This window comes from Giraffa tippelskirchi, chromosome 2 (assembly GCF_054371585.1).
Source record: "Giraffa tippelskirchi isolate mGirTip1 chromosome 2, T2T-mGirTip1v1.2.pri, whole genome shotgun sequence".
Lineage (NCBI taxonomy): Eukaryota > Metazoa > Chordata > Mammalia > Artiodactyla > Giraffidae > Giraffa > Giraffa tippelskirchi.
In genome coordinates this window covers 61,046,918-61,066,074 of record NC_137276.1, presented here as the reverse complement: position 1 = coordinate 61,066,074, position 19,157 = coordinate 61,046,918, and the positions used below count along the sequence as shown (strand labels likewise).

Here is a 19,157-nt window from a genome sequence, read left to right as displayed (position 1 = left end):
AAGGAAAAAAAAGTGCATTTAAGGTTTTGGATAGTCTGAAACTCTTAATGTCCAAGATGAAAGGCTTCATATGTCCCTCTGAAGCCTGACCATGCTGTATAAGTCTGCCTCTATAGCAAAATATATTCTAAGTTACAGAATAATTCATTGATAACTTGGGGGAACAATTTACTTCTGGGTTTGGCCTGCTTGAATAGGGATGTGCTGGTCCACAGCCTTCACCTTGAAGTGCAGCTATTATGGCAGGACTTGGGGACAGTATATCGGAGATAAGATGTAAAAATACTTTTGGAAACATTGACTCCAGGAATGCTTAATCATTTACCTATGCATCGTTCCACTTAGGAAATATTTATGGTGACAAACTATATGCCTGGCAATGTGCTGAGCATTTGTTACAGAGAGATGGACAAAATGGTTGTGTTGTGCCCTCCTGCTGCTTGGGCTTAATTCAGGTTTGGATGCAGGGTGCTTTGACTTCACACTTGTAGTAAAAGTTTCAAATGCAAAGAATATATATATATATATTTTTTTTTTTTGTAGTAGATCAGTAATTCAGGAACGTCAACCCCCTCCAGCAAACTGATGTTCTTTCCCAGTAGAGATCCTTCTCCCAGAGTTGGTTCAGAATTTTCAGCAAATATTTCTTATCAGTCATGGTGCCAGGGTAGGTCTAGCCATGGAGAAGTTTATAATCCAGTAGAGAAAGCAACTTTGAAATGAATCATTTCTGTGTTGAGTTCTGGGACAAGAGTATGCCCAGAATGTTATGTAAAAACAAAAGCCTAAAATTGTTCAGATGAGCTAGTGTTAGGAAGGTTTTCCTGTAGCTTGTCTTACTCCTGGAGCTGCAATTTAAAGTCATCTTTTGTGTTCACCTGGGTGGCTTGTCCATGGACATTTTTTGAACAGTTGTTACCTGCCAGACCAAAACTGCACAATTGTTGTAACTGCACAATTGCACTCATCTCACATGCTAGCAAAGTAGTGCTCAAAATTCTCCAAGCTAGGCTTCAATAGCACGTAAACTGAGAACTTCAAAATGTTCAAGCTGGATTTAGAAAAGACAGAGGAACCAGAGATCAAATTGCCAACATCTGCTGGGTCATGGAAAAAGCAAGAGAATTACAGAAAAAAAAATCTACTTCTGCTTCATTGACTATGCTAAAGCCTTTGACTGTGTGTATCACAGCAAACTGTGGAAAATTCTTAAAGAGAAGGGAGTACTAGATCACCTTACCTGCCTCCTGAGAAATCTGTATGCAGGTCAAGAAGCAACAGTTAGAACAGGACATGAAACAATGGACTGGCTCCAAATTGGGAAAGGAATACATCAAGGCTGTATATCGTCACCCTACTTGTTTAACTTCTATGCAGAGCACATCATGCGAAATGCCGGGCTGGACAAAGCACAAGCTGGAATCAAGATTTCTGGGAGAAATATCAATAACCTCAAATATGCAGATGACACCACCCTTATAGCAGAAAGAGAGGAAGAACTAAAGAGCCTCTTGATGAAAGTGAAAGAGGAGAGTGAAAAAGTTGGCTTAAAACTCAACATCCAAAAAACTAAGATCATGGCATCTGGTCCCATCACTTCATGGCAAATAGATGGGGAAACAATGGAAACAGTGACAGACTTTATTTTTGGGGGCTCCAAAATCACTGTAGATGGGGACTGTAGCCATGAAATTAAAAGATGCTTACTCTTTGAAAGAAAAGCTATGACCAACCTAGACAACATATTAGAAAGCGGAGACGTTACTTTGCTGACCAAGGTCCGTCTAGTCAAAATTATGGTTTTTCCAGTAGTCATGTATAGATGTGAGAGTTGGACTATAAAGAAAGCTGAGCGCTGAAGAATTGGTGCTTTTGAACTGTGGTGTTGGAGGAGACTCTTGAGAGTCCCTTGGACTGCAAGATCAAACCAGTCAATCCTAAAGGAAATTAGTCCTGAATATTCATTGGAAGGACTGATGCTGAAGCTGACTGAAGCTGCAGTACTTTGGCCACCTGATGTAAAGAACTGACTCTTTGGAAAAGACCCTGATGCTGGGCAAGATTGAAGGCGGGAGAAGAAGGGGACGGCATAGGATGAGATGTTTGGATGGCATCACCGACTCGATGGGCATTAGTTTGAGCAAGCTCCGGGAGTTGGTGATGGACAGGGAAGCCTGGCGTGCTGCCATCCATGGGGTAGCAAAGAGTCGGACACAGCTGAGCAACTGAACTGAGCTGATACAGTGGAAACTACAGGAAGCTAAAGAATAGATGGAATCCACTAATGGTATGATATGGCTAGGTAATTATAAGTGTATTCCAGCGTGACAAAAATGGAACCAGTGGCAGAAACAAATGAGGCTGCAGGGTTTGGGGAGAACTGTGTAAACCCGCATTGGGCCCAGAAGATAAATGTTTCTTGACAGACCTCTCTCTATTAATTTGCATAAACATTTGTGTATGATCTTATTTACATTGGTGAGGCAGAACAGTAGTTCTTGGGCTTTGATGTGTGTGAGCCTTGGAGATTAGAGCTGGAGCCCTTCCTTTGAGAAAACAAATACTTTTGTGTTGATTTCAATGAGATATAAATCATACCCAGGAAGTTTACAGTTGAGTAAGAATGGTATAATTACTGATTGTATACCAGAAGAGGACGTATTTACGAAATGACTTGAAAAAGCTTGTAATCCCTTCCCGTATTTTGAATAACTAATTGCTATGTCATTGTGGCATATTTGCACCACAAGAGTTAAGTCTGTCAAACGTTTCCCTCCAAAAACCTTGTTTTAAGGGATTTCTAACTTGGTCGTAAAAATGTGCTCCAAGTTGGAGCTGACTTGATGGCAGTCTGTGCTTGGAACAGTTGATTTGAATGGTGCCAGTCAGAGTTAAATTACAGGCTGGGAAAAAGGAAACAAATTTTTTGAAAAGGAGGTGTTTATGGTTCCCGGCTCCCCTAAGTACTTCTTGAGGATCAAAATAGCCTCTTTAAAATAAATTGCAGACCATTAGTACGCGATGGAGGAAACCCCTTTGAGACTGGGTTGGGGGAGGGTAAAAGCAAGGGGAGCCGATTTGGGCCACTTTTCAGTAGTGTGAACACAGCATACCCTACTCATGCATTGACCCCCTGGAGTGGTCTGTGCACACAGATGGCGCCTCCTGTACCCACGAAGGACGTTTCTGTCAGGCTGAGTGGACATCTCCGCAGATCATTCTAACTCTGAATCCTAATGGGCATTTCAGTGTTTTGGAACAAGTTTCCCCCTGCCCTACCTCTGTGATTTATTTTTAAATAAGCAGAACCCTGTTGCCTGTCTGTTTTATACCCAAAGAGATCATAAAGGCCTCCTACAGAAGACCTCAAGTGTGTCCTGTTTGCTGAATAAGAAAGTACCTCTTTGATAAGCATGTTTGTCCAGAAATCTCCCCATATTTCGTGCCTGACATTCAAGCCAAAAAGGTAGCCCTTGACTAGGAATACTCATTTGATACCTTACCTAGAGCTTAGGTATCTTTCCTTTTGGTCAGCAGTGGAAAATTCAAGATAATGAGAAAAAGAAAGAAAAGGAAGGAGAGGCAGAAAGTGGTGTGGGGGTGGTGGGGAGAGAGATTGTTTCTGTTTCTGAGTCAGTCACCTTGAACCCCACTGGTCTTGGGTACAGCCTCTGTTCTCTAGCCCCTGTGGTCAATGGAAGTGAGACAGATTTACAGTCTTTCATTCAAGTCAGATTTTCTTGTTATTTTTTTTTTTTTGGATTTCACTTGTGGCTTAATGACACTTTTTTTTTTTTTTAATGGAGAAAGCTAATTGCATTGGTTTCTTCAAGAGGCATCACTTTAAACAATCTATCCTGATTGTGAAAACAAATACATGCCTGACTTATTTTATTTATTTTTCCCCCCAAACCTAAATTAGGATAAAGCCATTTTGGATAAGAAGACATGTGTGTTTCTTTGTCACATCTTTTATCATCACGACTGCTTTTCCAAATAATACAACTTGTGACAAATGTGAACATTAATTACAGTTAACAAAGAAATGTCATGTGAAGGCTTCATAGTGGGGCGGTGTGGTGGAGGGGGGGAAGTGGAGAAGAAGGAAAAAAAAAATCAGACAGTCAATGAGATCACATCTTGTAACAAGCTTCAAGTCAAAGTGCAAAAGTCAGAAATCAAATACCATCAGTTATCAGATTATGTTAATGATTCTAATGAAAGCTTCTGGTATTTTGTTCAAGAATGTGTTGCTATAATGGTAACTAATAGAACAAGGGATGCTGATTGCCATGAATTAATTAGAACTGACTGCTGGAGTTTCCTTTTTATTTATTTATTTAAATATTGACAATCTGTTTAGAACCAGAGATTTTTCATGTGGTCCTTTTCTTCCCTCCATAAGTCATTAGTTAGTTGCGAAGTGAGAAGGTAATTGCATTTTCTTATACAGCAGGTACCCCTCCCTAGACTTTTTGCCCAAACCAACAACAGACAAATTAAACTAAAGGATGGACATGAATATCCAGGCACAGGTCCATCCCTAACATTTGTGGAGCTCAGGATGAGAGTACAAATCAAGTCCCTTCCCTTCTCTTTCTACTCTTGATTTCATTCTCCTCCACAGGAGGCCTTGACAGATATGTGTATGGACACCCAGCTTTCCCACCCTAGTTGCATCCACCAGCTGCTGCTGTTTGGCTATTGCTTGGACTTAGGGGCACAGCCCCTAGTGGTACCCTCCACTGTTGGGAGGCAGGACCCAGAGAAGAGGTCTTTGCAGGCCCTGGAAAGATGCCCAGGGATATTTGTAAAGGGAATTTGAAGATTTTATGCATCTGTCACATGGTTTATTAACTGGGTGATAGGCTCTAGATTAGAAAAGCCCTAGGCCATGGACTCCTTGTCTCATAGTGGTAGGGAGGGTCATAGCAGGCCTTCTAAAGTGCTTGGTCTAGGTAAAGGGCTCTTGTTACTTGCATCTAAGAGCAGTATTGCCCATGTATATTCCATGCTTTTGAGTGCCCGAGTGTGTACATCTGGAGCACTCTCTCATTGGAGTCTGCTTTATCCTCTGTTGTTGTTGTTTATTTCTTTATTCCTCCATTTATTCAGCATCTGTTTGACACTTACTGTACCAAGCTCTCGAGACAAGAGAGAAAAATGAGATCTCCATTGTCAAGGGTCTCATAACTTTTCAAATTTGTAGCTCGTAATAAGTACTAGACAGAGATCTGTTGAATGTTCTTGGCCATCCAGGTCTTACTTGTATCCTGTTCTTTCTTATGCTTCTTTCCTCCCTGTCATAGCAGCAAATGATTATAGATTCTGTAGAGGAGAATTGAGGAGCAAATACCTTGAACTTAGGAGAGGTGGCTACCCCAGCTTCTCCTAGTGGCTCTTGGGCATGGTGTACTCTTGGCCTCCTTTGGTAACCCTCCTCCCCCAGTCCTTCAGAATTCCCACCATCTAGCCAGAGACATGCCCCCACTGAATCTAGAACAGAAGCAGATAAAAGGCATAATCTGGTGGAGGGCATCCATCCTTCAGAGAGCCTTCTGAGCTGTTCTGGAACAGCTGGACCCAAGGAGCTGTTCTAGATGACAACCCCAGGCAATCCCCTGCCTACTTCCCACAGGGCCCTTGTGCGGGGCTCCTGCTTGCAGAATGAAGTACATCCAAATGAATATATCTTGTTTGCATGTTAAAGTCACTCTCTGTATTTAAATCACTAAGGACATTTCCTAGATCTTTTGCCATGGAGTGAAGGTGGTCATTATCTAATGAATATTGACAAGCTCATGCTCTTAGAAAACTAATCATGACATCTGGGTAACTGAGTGCAGGTCAGTATCAAAGCTCTCACTCTGGGTGTTGGGAAGCCCATCAGACTGTGTTGAATTCCCTTTGCTGGCTAAATTGGTACATTAGGGTAAAAACGATTTCCACATTTGCATAGTTGATTTCATTACTATCGCCATTATTGATGCCCAGCTCCTCTGAAAGAAAGGAACCATAAAAGCAAATAAAATCACTTTACGATTCCATTATTGGATAAATTACCACATTACTGTCTGCGTTTCAGGGCTAAAGCCATTCCCCACATTTGCATAGTTTATTTCATTATCATTATTAATAACAACAACAATAATAATGATGATGACTAGGATCCTTGAATGAAAGGAACTAGAAAAATGCCACAGCCTGGAGCAGTCTTTATGGACTAGCCTGGATCACTAAGAGTCCCTTTATCTGCTGTGGAAACACAGCTACTTCCTGGAGTGCACCAAAAGCTTTTCACAGACCCCATGTGAAATTGAACTTGTGGGGCTGGCTTACTGGTCTGAAGAAGCAGCTGGTTACTCATTGTGACTACTGAAGATTGATGTTGGGAGTCCTTGCTTAGTGACTTGTGTCCCTTTAGGAATGGTGCTCAAAGTGTACAGAACCTCAGCCTTCTTAGCAAGGAAATGGGCATTATGATGCTTGGTTTGCAGTGAAGAGCAAAGGAAATGGTGAATGTGAATGGATTCTGTAGAGCATGAAGCTGTCCACAGGTTTCAGAGACTTATATTGAACACTGAAGTGGGCGCTGTGGTTGGCATGCTTTCTAATGCTGTGTCATGGTGACGGGAGACGTCCTAGTTGGTCCCTTTGGCTGGGAGAATGCTCCAAATCCTTCCTTACCTCTCTAAACCATTATCCTCTAAAACAAGTAGGGAGAGAATACTGAGTCATAGTTACCAATTGGATATTTACAGATAGCTCCTCTGGCAACCTGATTGGGTGGCCTCAACAGTGCTTTTTCTTACACAGCAGTTTTCAATTATGTACATCTTTTCTCCTTGGCTGTGGAGCCAAGAAGTCCAAAGTCTTTTTTGTCTATTAACTCTGAGGTCCTATTGCGAAAGGAAGGTCCACTGGTGGCCGTCTCTGGTTCGCTGGAGAATTTTCCCTCTGGTTTTGTTTTTATTATTTTATTTTATTTCTGCTGCACCAGGGGCTCCAAAAAAATGAATGTGTCAGTAAAGGATTTGACAGTATGTTACGACAGTCATCAATCCACCAAGCCCTGTAGCCATAAATAAGCTTCATACGCTGCCACACTAAAGAGGACAGTTTTTCTTCTCCAGGACATTGAAAATGTCACAGCGAGGGAATTGTTTGTCCCTGTCTCCACGGCAACGCCACCAGCACTTATCATTAACTTTCACACCAAGATTTTAATCAGCGCTCTTTGCGGCCTGAGACCAAGTCAACATCAGCCCAAATTTTCAAAGCCGTTATTCTAATTATGACGAGAAAGCTATAGATTGATGAGCTGAGTTTTCTGCAAGGACTGGTGGCAGTTAATTCTCATGACCTGCGTGGCTCGGGGAGTCTCTCTTAGAGATGGAGTCTTGAAAGTTCGATTATTAGTGACAGCTTGTAAGTGAGAGGAGCCTTATCTCTCCAGAGAGTGTTGATAACTTGAGACAAGGTTTAACTAGGAAGTAGTGAGACTGTGGAAGGAGGGGAGAGCGGGGGAGAAAAGGAAAAGAAAGCGCACACTCTATCTGCAGCCTGCACCCAGCGTAATGAGAAAATACAGACAGGCACAATTTCACAAGTTGTAAATTCTGGTAGCCTTCAGTTGTAAATTCTGGTAGAGGCTGTTTTACTCGGCTATCTGATAATGTGTGAAAATATTTGTCCCTTTGCTTCATAGACATGGGCAAGCACTGTGTTCCAGAAAAGGCATTCAAATTCCCAGCTCTTACTGCCTCGCATTGCTTTTCAGTTTCCTTTGGTCGAGGACCTCTGGAAACAAAAATGGTAATTTGCAATTGAAATGAAGCCGTAATTAATTTTTTAAAAAGACTTCTTTCCATTTCTCTTAACTGACTCTCACCCCAGCTTCTTTTGATAGTATCAAATTTCTAGAGCCTTCAGGTTTGTGATGAAAGGGTAGTTAGAGTAGCCCTTAAACACTCTTTTCCTTTCTATTTCTGTTGTCTTTCATGTTCTCTGCCTTCATTCATTTGGCAAATGTATGTACTCACTTTCTTGGCCTTGCGTAGATGATACCTGGGCTGTTGACTCCATGCCTTCTTCGAGTTTGCCTTTGTGAAATGGTGTCCATTTCCTCTCCAGACTTAAGACATTTAGCTGAGCCATCAATCTGATCAGGACAGGGCTGGGAGAGATGGTCACTGTGTTTGTCATTGAGGTCCCACTAGCCAAAGTTTTTTTTTTTTTTTTTTAATCTCCTCGTACATTCTCCAGCCTTTACCCAAGGGAGAGTGCTGGAAGGCAGCATAGTGAGGTCAGAAGAGCCTCATCTGACATGTTCTGAATCTCACTTTTAATCCCAGAATGAGCTTCTCTTTCAAATGGTGATGATCATATTTGTCTAGCCTACTTCACGTATCAAAGGAGAAAATAGGAAGTAAATTGCTGATACTTAATGTGATCATTGCATTAAATATATGCATACATGAGTGTTATCAGCTGTCTGCTTTTTGGGTTTGTCTTCTCTATAGCTAGAGAATAATAATGCTGTTTGTTTGATAGTTTTTTTCCCCAAATTATCAATATTTTCACATGTTTAAAGTGCTCACAGTTATCTCCATTATCTTTGTTAACCCCCCTAACACTGAGGCACAGAGAGGTAAAGCATTTTCTTCTGGTCACACAGCCAATTAGAGGCTAAACCTGGTATGCAACTGTCATCTTCAGGTTCCCAGCATGCGGCTCCTTAGACCACACTGCTTACCATATTAATAGGCTGGGATTAACGAAAAAAGCAAACCCAATTAGTTTCTGTTGCAGCCCTTTTACAATCCTGTCTTGTTTCCCCGTGTGTTTATATGTATGTTTTAATAGCATTCCCTGCCTTTTATGCTGAGGTTGCTCGAGGTATGTTTATAATGGTGGCGTAATTATAATAATAAAATACAAATCCATCCACGGAGCGAGCTCATTACCGACTGGCCAGGTAAAACAAATAGGCTTGGTGCTGACGCCAGAGTGAGGCAGTTTATTTCTAAGGTGGTGCTGCTTTGAAATACAAGATGCTTTGCACTTCCAGCAGAGAGGCCCTGTGTTCTGAAGGTAGCTGGAGTTTGGGTTCAAGGTCAAGCTGGTAATTGAGATGTCCGGCTGAGTTGCATTAATATGGTCTGGCCTTTTAATCTCCCTTTTTCCAGGGGAGAGATGAGAAGCAGAAGGGGAAATCATTCCTCCTTGTTCTGTGTAGCTATTAGATCTTTCCTTGAATATCCAAGTAAGTCCTTTGGCATTCAAACTTCTGGACATAGAGTTTCTAATGTATACAAAAGGGAAGGTTATTGTTATAAACGGAGCCATAGCAGAGAGAGAGTGTGTGTTTTTTAAAATGCCTGTCTGTCCTTGTTAATTAGAAGTGCACATATTGGGAAATTAACTATGAAATACTAAAAATGATAAATTATTCCTTATTTGAAAGTATAAATTAAAGGTTTAGTGTATATAAAATTTGTCATGTTTAATTGCAAGTTCAATTAAAATTCAGGGTAATGATGATTTATACAGGTTTCTGTGTAATTTGATATTCATTAGCTTAGCCAGACACATGCTGATATTAGCTCGTTAATTATGTTTCCTTTTGTTGAAGGCAGCCTTGTGAAAGCAATCTGCTCAAAGTTTTCTAAACTCATTCTGCTAAATGAATATTTGGCAGCTGTTCATGTTATTGAGATGGTCACTGTGGCTTCATTTCACTCATAGGCAGCATCAATCATACCTTCTCTGTGACAAACAAGGGTTTCTCATTACAAACCCATTTATGAAGGTTATGGCTGACATTAAAGAGTGATTGCCTGGTACTCTGCTGTTACTCTACAGTATCGTTGGAGTGGAGCTGCCTTTAATATCTGTGCCTCCCACATGGTCAGACTGTTTAAAACACATGGAGAGGGACGGCAGAATCACCACCGTGGTGGCCTCAGTTCTGCTTCTGACACCACTGGCTCAGACTTTGGAATCAGAGCCTGGGTCTCAGGAGAAGGACCCAAGGCTCTGCTCAGGCTTCCAAGGTGTTCCGTATGCAGTTAATAGGTGTGCTTGTTGAGATCCACAGAGGTTCAGAAGTTCTGTTGTGGAAACACATTGACCCTGAGCAGTGGAGTTGGGCATGACTATTGGAGAGGTAAAAGTGGAAACAATGGGCTGACTGAAGGGTGAAGGTTTCCAGAAGCAAGCATATCAACCATTATGGTAATGAGATGGAGGAATCACCAGTTAGATGGAAAATGCTGTGTAACAGACCTGTACCCTGTGTCTTTGGATGATTTAAATATTTTATACGCTTTTCAGAGCTGTTATCACATGATCCGCATACTTGGGACATTTTGGAAAGGCAAGTCTTGTCTTTCAGGTAACAGTATTCTTCCCCACCCAGCTATAAGGCAGGTATTGTATTTTCCTTTTGACAAGTGAGGGGAACTGAGCCATAGGGAACATGATTGACTTGTCCATCGTTACTTAGGCGGATACAGAAAATGGCCAGACCTGGGGCTCTTGACTTTCCTGCACATCACAGTGTTGCATTGAGGCCTCTCAAAATAAGGTGCTTGTTTCCAATTATGTTTTCTCTCCACCAGGATCCTCTTGCAGGGAGGAGCCAAACACTTGGTAAAGGGTAGAGATGTTGACTCTAGGCTGACCTGTGTTTTAGTTTCAGGCCATTTGCATGCCCATAGGTAGGGAGTCTGGTTTATGATGGGAAAATGCAATGGAAATCCCTTAGGTGAGATTGTAATTTTGTGTCTGTATTGCTGTATTTATACCCTTGCGCATTTTTAAGTTGGAAATGTTTAATGACTCTGATTTATTTATTTATTTTTCTTTAAGAGCCATATCTTAAGCACTGGGTCTTGCTTTCAGGCATCTCTTTCTCTTGAAGTCATTGTGGAACAAAGGGTTGACGAGCTGTCCACCAATGCTGTCCTCTTCTTACAAAGGGACCACATGCCCTCTTGCTCTTAGTAGAGCCCAGTGACCAGAGGCTCTACATGCTTTCTGTGCCCACCTGCCAGTAAGAGGACAGGACTCTGAGGCATGAGGGTTGGTGCAGTCACAACATGGAAAGAGCCTAGGTCCTTGAGTCACTGTGTGGAAGGCCACCTGTTAGACACGTATTAGATTGGACTTTTTGTAAGAAAGAAGTAAACATCTGTTCTGTTAGATCCCTAAAACTTCATGGTTTATCTATCACAGCAGCTCACCTTACCTTGTGGGTGTACATGTGTGTTAGTTGCTCAGTAGTGTCTGACTCTTTACGACCCCGTGGGCTGTAACCCACCAGGCTCCTCTGTCCATGGACTTCTCCAGGCAAGAATACTAGAGCGTGTAGCCATTCCCTTCTCCAGGGAATCTTGCTGACCCAGGGATTGAACCCAGGTCTCCTGTATTGCAGGCAGATTCTTTACCATCTGAGTCATACCTTCCACTTTATTTATCCTACAGATATTTGTTGAAAACTTTAGGCTAAATCTTAGGCTAAATGTTGGGGACCTAAAAGTGAAAAAAAATGTTACTATTCCTGACCTCGGGACCCCAACAATAAAGTAAAGGAGTTACGCAAGTAGAAATATTTCACCCTAGTGTAGCAAGTGCTGTCGAATGGGTTTAAGAGAAGCATACCCTAAGAGGGAATTTTTTTTTTTTTCCTGAAATGTCTCATGGAATAGGAGATTTTAAACTTCAGTATTACAAGAATTTTTTTCTAGATTAGATCATATGTGGAAATCTCCAATTCATAAAATAGAAATAAACTGAAGACGCTTTGGTAGAAAATGGGGCCTGTAGCTCACAGAACCTCCCTTTGCACCCCCTTGGCCTCCTCTGGGAGGTGTCCCTGCAGGTGAGGAACCCTGGGGGCTATGGAATGCCATCTGAGAACCTGCAGAGAGAAATACCAGCCCATGATACAGTGTCCTTTCAATGATTTTTTTTTTTTTTTTTTTTTTTTTTGCATTTCTATAGGTTAGGGTACACAGTGGCTCTTTTTGTAGAATGCTTGTCTGTAGTCAGTGGAAGTTTACTTGTTGTTGGATGGATAGTGTTATTCCTGAACTCTTTTTTGGCAATTGCTAGCTGCTTGACCTTGGACAAATTCTCTAACCTCTTCTAACCTCCTTAGTTTCTTTATATGTGAAACAGGTATAATAATGGAGTCTATCCTGTAGAAGTTTTGGAGAATCGAGCAAGTTAACATACACAAAGTTAATAATATACAATTTACCAAGCTGTCATGTGGTGAATGTTCAATAGTATTGGCTATCCCCACCCCAAGTATTAAAAACACATTTTATTTGTGAGTACTTCAAAATTTTGACCAAATAAACAAAAGGATACAAGAAACTAGCTCAACATTTGGGGAATGATATTTTAGTAACAAGATGCTGTAACCTCTGATAGCTAATTTGTGATTTCCTTTTGATTCTATGCATCAAATTCATCTGAGGGTTTTCTGGAACTTGGAGAGACTGGAATTTTTCCTCACTGTTTAATATAAGGAAGTGCATCATAGGAGAAAGTCAGTTTTTGTTGTTTGTTTTTTGTTTTTTTCTCCGTTATTTCGCTTCAGCCCCCAGGCCCTTATGGCTGTAGACTATGTAACTTGGAACTTTTTATTTTTAAATTTTACCACCTATGTCTTATTAATACATTTTGTCAGTGTGGAAAGCCCTCTGGTGGTCAAAGTAATTCCTCTGTGGCTCTTAGAGACAAGTGGAATAAAATAAGTTTCATGTTAAAGATCTGTGTTCAAATTCTATTTTTCTCCTTTGCTGACTTCTTTGCCTAATTAAACCATAAAGTAATTTTCCATGGGAGCAATTTCATTCTAAAGGTATCTGGGGACCAAATATCAGTAGGCCAGTTTCCCTGGTCCAGATGAAAATGTGTTAGTGAGGATGTTAACATTTTGGACGGTTTATGTGCTATCACCCTGGGAATGAAAGTTAGTATCATACACTGTAACATGAGGATTCTGAGACCTTTATATTGTGTTAAAGCTGCAAGGAGAAACTTGGAGGTTGTCCACTTTCTCAAAAGGGAAACTGAGGCCCAGGAAGAAGTGATTAGCTTAAGATGTTGTCATCAAGGAGCAGAGCTGTGAGTAGAAGCCAGGTCTCCTGGGTGCCATTTCCTGTGATCTTTCGGCCACAGTGCTTGCAAGGTGTCATAGCTGCATCAAGCCTATAAACCTCTGGTCTCCTGATAGGTCTCAGGGTGGCAGGTCTCATCAAACTAAGCCAGACAAAGTGCAACTCATATACTGTCTATGGGTTACTCTGTCTCTTGCTTGGAATAAGACGGTATGCAGGATTTTCTTTTTCTAGTTTAGTGTTGAAACTTGGTTGGTTGTGTCAGCTGGAATGATCTGGCATGAACAATCACCCTCAGCATATCCTTGCCATTAAACAGCATTTCTTGGAAAGGATGTACATTAATCTTGACTATGTGCTGGCCACTGCAACTCATCATAAAGATGAATGACTGATGGGTGACCTATGTCTGGTGTCCTAGGAGGGTGGATACCTTGGAGATGCAGAAACATCTGTTCTGCTCTGAAATTGGCAAGACAAGCTGGCTTGTCCCTCACTTGTCTGATGCTATTGCCTGAGCTTACATTATTTTTCTTTAAGTCTTTGGCTATGTCTAATGTCGGCTGTCCCCGAGGCTATTTCTTCCTGCACCCATTGTGACATGGTATGAGCACAAGGAAGCTGGAGGGGTGGGATGGGGGGGGTTCTCGAACACTTCTATTATGTTCTCCATCCCAGTTCCTAGGTATTAGCCAGTACCACCTGGGAGGCTTCCCTGGTGGACTTCCCTGGTGGCTCAGATAGTAAAGTGTCTGCTACAATGCGGGAGACCCGGGTTCAATCCCTGGGTTGGGAAGATCTCCTGGAGAAGAAAATGGCAACCCACTCCAGTATTCTTGCCTGGAAAATCCCATGGACGGAGGAGCCTGATACGCTACAGTCCATGGGGTCGCAAAGAGTCGGACACGACTGAGCAACTTCACTTTCACTTTCTTTCTTTCACCTGGGAGGCTGAGGTGCCAGAAGCTGCGTGAAAGCTGCAACTTTGGGGAATTGCCTGGAGTTCTGTTGTGTTCCTGGATTGTTTTTCTGGATATAGATGCATTTTCTTGAGAAGTTATTTAATTCCTTACACCTTCATTACTGTCCACATGGTTAAAACTCATAGGAACAGGGTTGGTGTGTAATGCTTAAATGAATTAGATAGCATTTGTGAAATAGTAATAAAATAAAATAAAATGAATTCTATTTAGCATTGTCTTATTGGGGGGCAGAACTCTGAGCTAAATCACTCACTGTTCCTCCACCAGCATACATAATTCGAGTCCCTATACTGAAGCTAGGCCCTGAGAAAATCACATGTGGCCCCTGCCTTCAAGGAACTTGAACATGATTTCCTTTGCATGAGAGCTTCTTGCATGCCTGCTGCATGCACAGGATTCTACTGGGTAACTGAGACTGCAGAAGTCCATGCTCTCTGTAGCAGGTGGTGTCGGTCCCCCCTCTCCCCTAAAGTCTTAGAGTTTCCATGCACATCATCCAGTGACCAGCCACAAGCACCTGCAACTGTTTGTCTAAGAAGTTACTCTGGTCACTGGAGCTCCATTGCCTGTGGCAGGGTAGGCTGGACCTGCCAGAGAATGAATGCCCCTCGGCAGCAGCCTCACCTACACCGGTGATTGACAGGAGTCGAGAGATAAACTCCCTGTCTTCCTCAACTGGTAAAACTCTGTGGCACATTCTTTTCTGTCTCAGAGTGTCCCTGGCTGCAGTGAGCTCCAGCTGGCCACCATGGGAACTTGCTCGATAAAGTACCATGCACCGGTATTCACTTCCTTCCCTTCCCTGTCTCACTTCCCTCTTCCCCCACTCCTAGGGTCACCTCCCCCCACATATTTTGACTTGAATCTTTGTCTCAGCACTGCTCCTGGGAGCACTTGGACTCCAGAGTGTTGCATGGTCTACAAATTCCTTTGGTAAAAGTCATATTCTGATGAACCTGGCAGAAGATATGCAAAGTGCTGGGGTCAAGTAGGAGAGGGCAGGATATATGGTTCAACAGAAACATCTGGGAAGATTGTTGGAAAGGGTTCCATCTGAACTAGGCTTTTACGGATTGTTAGGGTTTTTGTTAGGGAGCTCTGATAAAGGGAAGGCATCCCAGGCTGAGAAAACAGCTTTTGCAGAGGCCTGGGGGTGGGAGGAATATGAGGTGTACTTGGTGAACACCTGGTATGCCTGTGGTTCAGAGATCATTGGATAGGACGAGGAATATAAGGAGAGTTACTTGGGGATCTGATTATGGGTTTGAATGTGAGGCTGACAGACACAGACTATTTTGAAGGCAGTGGTGAGGCTTCCAGTTATCTTAGCAGTGAGGGGGTGATATTGTCTTTAGGGATGAAGGAACAGGAATACTAATACACGAGAAATAGAAATTTTGTAAATGTGAGGCTGTGGTGTGACCTCTAGTTGCTGGGGATTTCAAACTGAGGGAAAGAAAGCCCCCAGTAACAATTACTCTGTTAGTAACAGAGTAACAATTAGTAATAATTACTCTGTTACTAATCAGAATAATCAGGGAAATACCAGGGAAGGGGTAGAAATCAAGTTGAGTCTATTCATCACTGAATAAAGGGAAGTTAGAAGCAGGGTATTCCAGACAGCACATGCAAAGGCCTGGGGGCAGGAATGATCTGGAATCAAGGACTCCTCTTGACTTTTATGGGTTCCAGGCTCTTTGGCCCACTTTGTAGGCCCCTTCCTGCATAGAGTAATCAAAATAAATGATGTAAAGATAGATCTATTAATATTATACGTGAAAACCTTTTATTTGGGCCTAAAGTTAATTTTTTTTTTCCTTTTGCTCCTAAAAGAAATGTAAGCGTGTTCTGTGGTTGCCTAAAGTCTCATGGGCTATCAGCGGTATGCTTTCTGTGTCTGATGGAAAAGTCAGCCCTGCCTAACTTCAGGGGAGCCGGTTGATTCTGTTTCTCTGAGGCTGAGCTAAGCTGTCTCACCTCTTCTCATACTGCTGTGGGGTTTCAGCGTTAAAAGGAAGGAAACCTCTGAGTTCGTCATCCGAGCCCCAAAAGTCCTGAAGGCACAGTTCAGGACAGCCTTTCTGGGTGCCCCAGTAGCCTATGTCACAAAGTCCCCAGGGAAGAGTAAGGGGATGGGAAGGAGTTATGGAGCCCAAAGAGTTTTATGTCTGAGTTTTTGTCGGTTTAGGTCAGTAAGCAAGCTTGGATTTGCTGGTCTTTCCTCTCAAATACCTTATAAACTTATCCTTCAAAGGGCTTGTCCCTCCGTGCATATGTGGACACTCTGCCTTTGGCTGCATTGCCCTTGCTTGTGCATTTCCATGGTCAGTGGTGCTGGGGAAGCTCCTTCCTGCCTTCCTGTGTTTCTTCAGAAATGATGACAGAAAAGGGAAGGTTTATAAGTGAAGTAATATCATCTGAAAAAAGGTGTCTGCAAAAAGCAACCTCAGTGAGAAGACTGCCCAATGTTTTTTTTGTTTTTTTTTTTCTTCCTCCTTTTCAAATAATAGTCAAAACACAGGCAACACATACTTGTAAAAGGATCAAAAAAAAAAAAAAGAGAGAAAATTGCAGCTGGCAGTTATTTTCTCCAGTGTTATTTGGTTGCTCCTTAGCTTCCAGCTGTTGAAATGGCGCATTTATAATCGTGGGTGTTTCACTTCTCCTGGCAGTGTGTTGTGTTTTACTCCAAGTTTAAAAATGAACTTACAGCTTAATTAATCCCATGTGCTGGGAAAAGAGAGGTGCAACCTTTTCTGTCATAAGATTTGCTTCCTAAGGATGTGCATCTACTGCCATGTAAATGCATAAAATTAGGATTTTCATGAGAAGGGGCATACTTTAACAGATATTTTTAGTTCTCTCTCCAAAGTTAAGAAACATAATTTGATGTGAATGTTTTCTCCAAATACCTGAGCCCCATTTTCTGGTGAGATAGAAGATCTGTTATATTAGTACTCCCTCACCCTCAGTTATCTGTGGGGATACGTTCCTAGACGGACAGAGGTTGCCTAAACCATGATTATACTGAACCCTATATATGCTATGTTTCTTCTGATACATACACACCTGTGATAAAGTTTAATTTATAAACTAGATAGAGTAAGAGAATATTAGAATTACCAGTATCACTAGTCTTGAGCTTGGGGACTGTTATTAAGTAAGATAAGGATTACTCAAAACAGGTGCTCTGATACTGTGACAGATGATCTGAAAACTAAGAGAGGTACTAAGTAACTGTAGTAACTGTAGTTACCTGTCAATAAGTGACAGGTAGTGTATGCGGTGTGGATATGCTGGACAAAAGAAGGACTCACCTTTCGGCAGGAAAAGGGTGAGATTTCATCATGCTACTCAGAATGTCAAGCAACTAAAAACTTCAGAATTGTTTATTTCTGAACTTTTTAAGGTTTTTGGACCACGGTTGACCTCAGGTAACTGAAGTGGCATAAAGCAAAACCACAGATGAGGGGGTTTCTTTGTGTGGATCTTAGTTTCTTTGTGTGGATCTTAGTTTCTTTGTGTGGATCCAAAATTATGAGTGATGTATCTTTGTCAAGATGTCAGCTAAAGCACAGATTTCATAGTTAGCTAACATCTCTTGTGTCCTTCTTTACAATTGCTCTTTCTTTGTAAACTGGGTTGACTTAAGAGTATTTGGTGCCTGAATTACAAACAACTTTCTCAGTGGACAAAAAGTCTGCTAAGTAATTATTTTAAATGAGGATGAGATGGTTTGGTGGCATCATTGACTCAATGGACATGAGTATGAGCAAACTCTGGGAGATAGTGAAGGACAGGGAAGCCTGGCATGTTGCAGTTCATGGTGTCGCAAAGAGTCGGACACCACTGAAGTCGGACACACACAAGTGAAGAACAATAAGTCATTCAAATGTATTAGTAAACAGGTGTTATTTTGGAAACATAGGGCAACAGAACCTCTAGTGGCTGTGACCCTAGAGGGTCAAAGGCTAGGTCAAAGGCTATATGGGTCAAAGGCTATATGGTGAGATTTAATGGCAAAAGAAAAAATACCCCTCTCAACCAATAAATACATATTAGACCATTTAAAAAAATGTTTTTTTTTTTTTTTTTTCATATGGCTGGGTTAAGTTAGTATGTCATCCTGGCTACAACTATCATAGCTTTGTATTATAAAGCCAGAGAAATTTAAGGCTGACATGGACCTTAGCAATCCTTGTGTCACTTTTTTTAACAGTTGAGAGAACTTGAGGTTCAGAGATTAAGTGACTTGCCCAAGATCACAGCTTGCAGCATCAGCTCATCATGACTCTGTGTTTGCATTTCCAACTTCGGTGTCCTTTTTAGAGTCAATTACCCTGCCTGGCCTGGATTCAGGTGGCAGAGGCTGAGGAGATGAGTGGATTATGGAGGTGAGTAGTGATGATCTCTTCAAGAGGTTGTCTATCCCTGTAGTCCTGCAGGGGATAAGAGAAGAATGCAGATAGTTAGGATAACAGGCAATCAAGTAGGTGTCCTGGAGGTGGCCACACTCACTATGGACATAATGAGGGAGATATTCTACCTTGTGATGGTAGCAGAAAAGGCTTCTTGGAGGATGCAATATTTGAAGTAGGTCTGGAAGTAGGTAGAGTTTTTATAGGCACTGGAATGGGCCTTATTGGTGCCATTGGTGTTAATCCTGTCCAGGGGTACACAGATCTGTAGAGGAGTTGGAGGGGCTTGGCGGCTCTCATAGTCCTTTTTTCTGCATCTTGGCATTCAGCTCTGGGGGAATGGATGTAGGGAGCTCCAGGCCTTGGGTGTGCATGTATGCGCATGCGTGTGTCCTCACCACCACTGCCCACGAGTTGCTTCTGTGGGATGCTAACTCTGCAAGTATAAAGCACCAAGGAGGTTAGGCTGTGAATGTGGGGAGGGATTTCAGGCATTGGCAGCAGAGGTTCTCCAGCCCATGTGGCTCTTGCTGGCGAGGCCAACCCTGGAGCTCTGGGCTGGCAAGGCTGAGGCAGCAGAGGTAGATATGACCCCCACCTGGAAGCAGCCACTGCCTCCCCAT

General features: G+C 42.2%; 1 protein-coding gene across 31 annotated transcripts in view; it reads left to right on the top strand.

Annotated features, from left to right (window-relative positions):
- Positions 1-19,157, top strand: part of LRMDA (leucine rich melanocyte differentiation associated) — a 1,316,989-nt gene that overhangs the window by 490,349 nt on the left and 807,483 nt on the right. Inside the window, exon 1 of one of the 31 annotated variants that reach the window (XM_081564556.1) lies at positions 18,336-18,510. The exons of the other annotated variants lie outside the window; for them this stretch is intronic. Coding sequence (XP_081420682.1) covers positions 18,494-18,510 — 17 coding nt within the window. The 5' untranslated portion in view covers positions 18,336-18,493. Of the gene's footprint in view, positions 1-18,335; positions 18,511-19,157 lie in introns of those variants that run through there. 31 annotated transcript variants of the gene reach the window in all.